Consider the following 7,624-nt stretch of genomic DNA (forward strand, 5'->3'; position numbering starts at 1 on the left):
TACTCATATTGCTTGGAATATCCTCCAGACTGTGCATGAAGGCACAAAGGCTATCAAAATTAATAAATTGCAACAATTGACTTCTAAATTTGAAAGTATTAGGATGTCTGATGATGAATCTTTTGATGAATTCTATGCTAAATTGAATGACATTGTTAATTCTCCTTTTAACTTGAGTGAAATCTATAATCAACCTAAAATTGTTAGAAAGATTCTTAGATCTTTAACTAAAGATTTTAGACCCAAGGTAACTGTCATTACTGAAAGTAAGGATGTGGACTCCATCCCTGTTGATGAACTTATAGGATCTCTTCAATCTTATGAGTTGGATCTACCCAAAACTACCAAATCCAAATCAATGGCTCTTATGTCAGTTGATGATGTTAAAGGTGGTGGATTTGATGATGAGCTCTTTGCTATAGAGATTGCTTACCTTGCCAAGAACTTTAGAAACTTTCTCAAGAATAGTAACAGAAAGGCAAGAGGCACAAACACTGCTGAACCTAGAAACTTTAGGAGGCATGATCCCACTAAGGTTAACAATAATGATAAACCTAGAGAAAAAGTAGGTCAATCTTCTAATAATTCTTTAGGTTCTTAGTGTTTTGGATGTCAAGGGTATGGTCACATGAAATCTGAATGTCCTACCTATTTGAAGTCTAAGTGTAAGACTATGGTTGTAACCCTTAGTGATGGTGAAGTTTTTGATAATAAGTCTGATTGTGATGAGGATGGAAACTTCATTGCTTTCACCGTTACTGCTGTAGTCGATCAGAGCATATCTGTTGAAGAGAACCCTTCTAATAGGGAACTCTCTGAAGATGCAAATCTTCAAGAGACCTATAATAAACTTTGCAAAGTTGCTGCAAAGGATGCTATGAATGTTGAACTTGGCCTGAAGAAAATTGAATCTTTTGAGTTTGATAAGAAGAATTTGCTTGTTAAACTATTTGATGCTAATGAACTTTTGAACAATGTGAAAACTGAGAATATGCTTTTACTTGATAAAGTTAAATCTTTGGAACTTGATTTATCTGTTGCTAGAACTGCTAGTTCTAAACTTGATCAAATGCTGAGTGTTCAAAAGTCTTCTTCTGACAAATTTGGATTAGGTTATGTTGAAAGCATCTCTGTGTCTACTCCCCATTCCACAAAGTTTGTCCCTTCATCTTCTTCTGAACCTTCTGTGAGTGAGATAGTGAGTGAAACTATCAAACCCCCTGTAAGTGAGGTTGTCAAACCTATAGAAGTTTCATCATCTAGGAAGATTAGGGTTGATATGAAAGAGTCTAAGTCTAAGAAGCCTACCCTATCTAAGGACAAGACACATGATAAGCCTGCATGGGTTTGTCACTTTTATGGAAAGTTTGGACACATACGTCCTAACTGTTACATGCTGCAAGTTGCAAAGAGAGCAAACAAACCAAAAGTACATGTGCCTCAAGCACAAGATCCTATGGTACTTATTGGTGAATTGGTAAAGGCTATAAACCTTTATTCCAATCCTGGAGTTGGTAATCATTCCCATGTGAATAAGAACTCTAATGCTCATGGTGCATCTAAAAGATTTTAGATGCAAAAGACTCGAACTAACTGAGTCTTTCTGACATGGTCCTTGTACTTCATTGCTCTACCCTTTGTGACCATTGTTCTTTTTTTTTTTTTTTCTAGGATTTGCATTGCCTAACATTCATGCATTTCATTCTAGATTTTTTTTTTTTTTTGATAACTTAAAAAAAAAAAAAAAAAAAAAAAAAAAAAAAAAAAGAGAAAAAGGAAGCAAATTTTGTTTTGTACTATTCTTCTTGGTTTTGAGAACAAGGTTGGTCAATTTATTTTCACATAACATGTCTTTTGTACCTTGTTTAGCTTTGATGAGCTTACTTATTGCACTTTACTAGTTGAAACTTTGTAGTGCATGTTGTGTGGGAAAGATGTTTATGGTTTTTGATTACTCTGTCTTAATCTTGAAGTCACATGTTTTTGACTGTCAGACTTGAACTTTTAGAGAAAGGCATAAATAACCATCTCACCACTGTTCACTAGCCAATCATGAACACCTTAGTACATATCATAAGATTTTATGCTCGAGAAAGTGTAGCACATGCACGAAAAGAACATAAGATGAAGCCTCGGTTTAAATTGCTTAATTCTTAAAATTAAAATTGGTGTGTACTATTAGGCTTGATGCCAAACTCACATGACTTAAAATTAGTGTGTGTATATTATGAGGCATAAATTCAAGAAACCTACATGATTGCAAGCTTATGATCTAGGAGATGCGGGAGTTATATGATGTAACTCTTTAGGTGATAGTCTCTTTTAAATTCTTTGTGATGAATTTTGTAGACTTTGTGATTGATTGCTATTCACATATTACCTCACATGTATCTCAAGCTTTTACTAGTTGCAGACACTACACGAGTTACTATTTGCTAAACTTTGTACATGTTATTGTGTGTGTTTATGGTTTGACCAACCAAGTTTTGCAAATACTTTGAATTTTGTGAAAAATTAATTTGTTGCTTGAAAATTTGTGGAGAATGCAAAAAATTTTATTTTTGGAAAATTTGGGCTTAAAATTTTTGTTTTTGAATATCACATCATCACATACTCATGCATTTTGCTCTTAAATTTCAATGCTTTGAGTTGATTTTGGATTTTTTTTCAAAAGGCTGTGTTTTTCCTAAAATTTAGTGAGCCTCTGCCCTTTTCGATCGATCCATTCTATTTTTCGATCAATCGAAATTTTTTAAATATGTTTGAGAGAACCTCTGACTGTTTCAATCGATCAAAACTAATTTTCGATCGATCGAAAATTTTTCAAATTTTTTTATTAAAGTCTATGTCTGTTTCAATCGATCGAGGCTATTTTTCGATCGATCGAAACTCGTGAATCATGTTTTTTTTTAAAAGTCAGATTGGACTTTTTCAAAGTCACTTTTTCAAAACTTTTCAAACTTTCCTCTCTCTCTCCGATTTGGCTAGGCTCCACTAAGGATTTTTTGTCATTTTCCTCCAGAATTTTTGCAAGGTTTTTGTCTCCCAAGGCCGGTAAGACCCTTATACCCTTCCTTTTGCATTGTATTTAATGTTTTCATGCATTTTTCATGCATTGCATTGGGTATTTTCAGAACTATTCATGATTGGGGTTTTTGATGTTTCAAGCCATGTTTTCTGAAATTGATCATTGGGTTTTTGTTCTAGGATGTTATAATCATGATCCTTGTGGTTTAATTTGATCAATTTTGTGGTTTGTGAAAAATTGAAAATTCTAGGGTTTGTAATTGATCCGATTTGGGGATTTTGTTCAAATTAGGTTAAATTGATGAAATTGGCTTGATCAATTGATGTAATTGGTCATTATTTTCTGAAATTTATCTTGTAAGATGATCAATTAGTCAATATCTTTCAAATTGATCAAGTGGTTTTCCAAATTTTGGGGTTTTGTGTTAAAACCTCTATGTTCAAGCCAATTTTGTGAATTTGAACTTATTTGGACTTAATTGTAGTGCATTAGGACATGCATCATGCCATTTAAATTGTTCAAGCATCATATAGATTTTGTTCTATATTTTTTTTGTGCTAACTTGCAGTCTGCCCTTGGTTTTTTCTTTTGTGCTTTTGTTTCTTTGCTTTGTGTTTTGGTCTTTATCCTAGCACCATGCCTAGGAAAACTAGAGCCCATAGGACCCCTTCCACTTCCTCTAAGTCTCCCTCTAGGAGTGAGATGTTTAGGAATGATAAGTGCAGAGAGGCCTTTGATACTTTGAACAGTAAGCGTAAGATTTGGGCTGAACACCCTTGTTAGGAGTTGGATACGAGGTGTTGAGTTCACCATTACCCCTCGGGTAGTGGCTGAGGCTCTTGGGGTTCCGGTTGTTCGGGAGTCTGACTATCCCTATGATGAGTCACCCTCTTTAGATGTTGTCATGTCATACATCACTAGGTCATCTATCCAGTGGGGTTCTGATCCTCGGATCACGTCCACTGAGCTTACCGAGACTGCCTATCTTTTCTTTAGGATAGCGTGTCATTCGTTGTGGCCTATTTCTCACTTCCACACCATCCCTCTAGAGAGATGTGTGTTTTTGTATTCGTTCATTTCTAGAGCGTCTATTAGTTTTCCACATCTGTTCCTCCGTTCTTTGAACGAGGTTCATAGGAGTTCTGCCGTAGGGCATGCACTTATTCATCCTATTTTCATTTATAGGATTTTGCTCTTTTTAGGTCTAGTTGGTTTCCCGTATGGTGAGCCTGTGCATGTCGTTACTCTCATAGGTGCCACCTTTCTTAGATAGAGGGCTGCTCACTTGAGAGTTGCTCCTTCTTGTCCTAGAGGTGAGTCATCTGGTGCTGTTCCCCCTCCTCCCTCTTCTACAGGTGCTGATACTGCTGAGATATCGAGTGCTGCTGTTGCTGCTGATGCTAATGTTCCTCCACCGACTACTTCGGATGATTCAGACATTTGACGTACGTTGGATCATGTCTTGACCGTTCAAGTGGCTCATGGACAGATTTTGGTGGACATGCTCGATGAGATCCGTGCCTTGCGTGCGGAGTTGGCACAATTTAGACCACCTCCCTTTTGATGATGGTGTTTGTTAGTTTAGACCACCTCCCTTTTGATGATGGAGTTTGTTTGCCCTTTGGCATTCCGTCACAAAAAGAGGGAGTACTTTGTAGAGTTTTTGTTTTCAGGGGGAGAGTATTTCTTTGGTTGGAGCTTGTGGAGTTTACATTGTATCTAGGTGCTTCACATTGTATTTTACTTTTTTAGCTCTTACCATGTTTTTTGATGGGATATTCATGTTAGGGGGAGTGAGTATTTTTGTTGGTACTTTATATGTTTCTTGTTTCAAACTGTTTATTGATTTATATTTATGAGTTATTCATCGATATATGTCTTTATTGTGTGTTGTTTGAAATCAAGAATTTAATTTGTTTACTTGTATTGTTTCCATACATGCGGTTATGCATTTTGTTTAGTGTTTCAGGAAGTATACAGGTTGATTCCATTGAGCTGCTGTCTACACTTGCAATTGATGGATAGTAGTTAGGATTGAATTTTTTTTATGAGCATTATTTTTGTAAAGGGCTTTTATTTTGTAAACTTTGAGCTTCTAAGTTGTGTTTTGTCACAGATTGTCAAAGGGGGAGTTTGTTAGGTTTTAAAGACTTAGGATTTAAAGACTTAGGATTTTATGTATTTAGAACTCTAATTTGTATTGTTGGCAAGCCATGATCAAAACAATGTGTTTAGAATTTTTTTAGTCTTGTTCAAAGTTGTGCATTTATGTAAAGTTAGAATCGAGCTTAATGCAGAAAAGATTAATGCATTTCGGCCTGGCTCGATCGATCGAAGCTCGGGCAGAATGTTTTTCTGCAGAATTTTCCAACTCAGCCCTAGTTGTTTTAAAACATTTTTAGGGTTTCTTATTTGTCCTAAGTATAAAAGGCAAACCCTAGCCACGTTTTAGTGTTGCTCATATTGCGGTTTGTGTAAATCTCTTGTGAGATCTAGAGGAGTTTTCCTTTACACAAACTTAGGGTTTTCAAGGAGAAGATTTATTTACACCTTGATGATCAACTCAGTTGTTGCCATTGAAGTTTAAAGAAAACACAAGCGGGTGTGCTTGTATCTAGTGGTGAATGCAAGAAAGAAGGAGTCCGTGGATTCGGAGCTTGCATGTGGTCGTGTCAGTAAGTTCTACTGGTTGGTAGCAATAAGAAGTCGAGCGTGTGGGCTTGTAAGTCTTATTGTATGAATTTCGATTCTTTCAAGATAGTGGATTCAAGTTTACCTTGAAGATAGCTAGGTCAAATCCTCCCCAGGTTTTTACTAGTTTGGTTTCCTGGGTGATCATATCTTGTGTTATTTATTTTTCCGCTGCTTTGCTTGATTTGATCTTTATTATTATGATAACCTATATTTGTTAAATTGGACTAAGTAACAACTTGGCTAATTACCTAGGTTAAATCAATTGTTTTAAGGGGTCTAAAAACCTTCAATTTTCATTTCACAAATGCAGTTGTGCACTTTCCACAATTGCCACGCAATTGGGCAGCAGGAACCTTTAGCTACAAAATATATATACACTTCAAATCTATAAACAAAGGATTTTTTAAATGAATAAGGTAGGGAAGAAGAACAAAAAGAAATCCTAACTAGTTATCAGAAAGAGAATCTACATGACTAAATTGCAAGACAGATGTGGAAAATACCAGACTGGAACACCCAAGGTAAAATGTGGCATACAGTTTCCTTGTAGGATCCAGAAAGACCCTCGATATCTACCATCCGAGAAATTTAAGATGCATTTGCAAGTCACACCAACATTTTTTTTTTTTTTTTTTTGAGAAACACACACACACATATGGGGGAAGGGGAATGAGATAAGGGAATACACTCACACCCCAACACCAAAACTGCATGCAATAGTTAGTATCGCGGAGCAAATACCAACATTGTATATGCAATTTGAATATTGTTGGCTCCACCCCCATATGGTCATGTTGCTAAATCTTGAGCCCATATCATAATCCAGAAACAATGCTTGATCAGTGAAGTTCTGAATCCTCATCCATTCCATCTTCATAAAATTAAGCTCATAAACTTGACATTCTTCCTTCATAATTCCAATTCCGTTCATCAATCCATAAATCATCAAAAGCTGCTCATCATAAGCCAGTAACTGTAGCCCACGGTGCAAATATCCAGTGTTTTTAACTTCCAGCAGGGTTCCGTAAGGCGTAGAATTCAGATTTAGCACCCCAATTTCAGCATAACTAGTTAAAACGTATAACTTACCCATTAAGACAGCTCCATCAACAATCGCCCACGGAGAGGGCCCACGACAGCCATTAAATTTATCACTATAATCATGTACAGTCCAGCTGAGATCTTTGAGTCTAAAAAACTGTAGAGATGGGTACCATATGCAGAAAGCTATGATTACAAACTCCTGCAAAGGCGTAGCCAAAGAAGCAAGGATCAGACGAGAATAAGGATTGGGAGGGCTAGGGAAATGGAGTTCATGTCTTGTAAAAGGATTCAGAAGCCAAATTTGAGAATCTGCCCTTTTTTTATTGTCTTCCATGACCAAGTACCCACGAGTTATCCCAAAACATGATTTGCCATTAAGGTTACGCAATTTTGCCTTGTACAACCTTTGCTCAAAGATGCTATAGAAATAAGAAGCTCTCTTAGCTTGCGTTGATAAGAAGACAAGAAGTGGAGGTTGGGATGCCATAAACTCTTGCCTGTGTGTTGTAACATGTAATCTCCATCCCCGGAAAAACACAGCCAAACATGATATAGTCTATAGCACCTAGCTGCTTTGTTATCAGACGAAGCAAAGCCTCGTGGAGCTCTGACCATGGCCTCAATTTACTATTGTCAACCATCTTTTCCTTCTTACTTCTAGGCTGCCTGAGTTTTATGTCACTGCCCCCTCGCAGCACCATACCTACCTTCCGCACAAAGAGAAAATAATGATTAGATTCTATATGCACAACTAACAAAACATCTAAAGGTTCTACATTTTTTTTTATGACGTGGAAGCTCACCAAGGTAGGGCCTTTGGACCCACCCCTAAGGAATAGACTACCGATGCACAATAGT

At 36.7% G+C, this 7,624-nt stretch overlaps 1 protein-coding gene across 1 annotated transcript; it reads right to left on the minus strand.

Annotated features, from left to right (window-relative positions):
- Positions 1-6,410: 6,410 nt before the first annotated feature.
- On the minus strand, positions 6,411-7,253 carry LOC126703335 (uncharacterized). Its single transcript, XM_050402305.1, has one exon. The coding sequence runs from the start codon at positions 7,251-7,253 to the stop codon at positions 6,411-6,413; it is 843 nt and encodes a 280-aa protein (XP_050258262.1).
- Positions 7,254-7,624: the final 371 nt, after the last annotated feature.

Source organism: Quercus robur, chromosome 2, assembly GCF_932294415.1.
Source record: "Quercus robur chromosome 2, dhQueRobu3.1, whole genome shotgun sequence".
In the NCBI taxonomy this organism is placed as follows: domain Eukaryota; kingdom Viridiplantae; phylum Streptophyta; class Magnoliopsida; order Fagales; family Fagaceae; genus Quercus; species Quercus robur.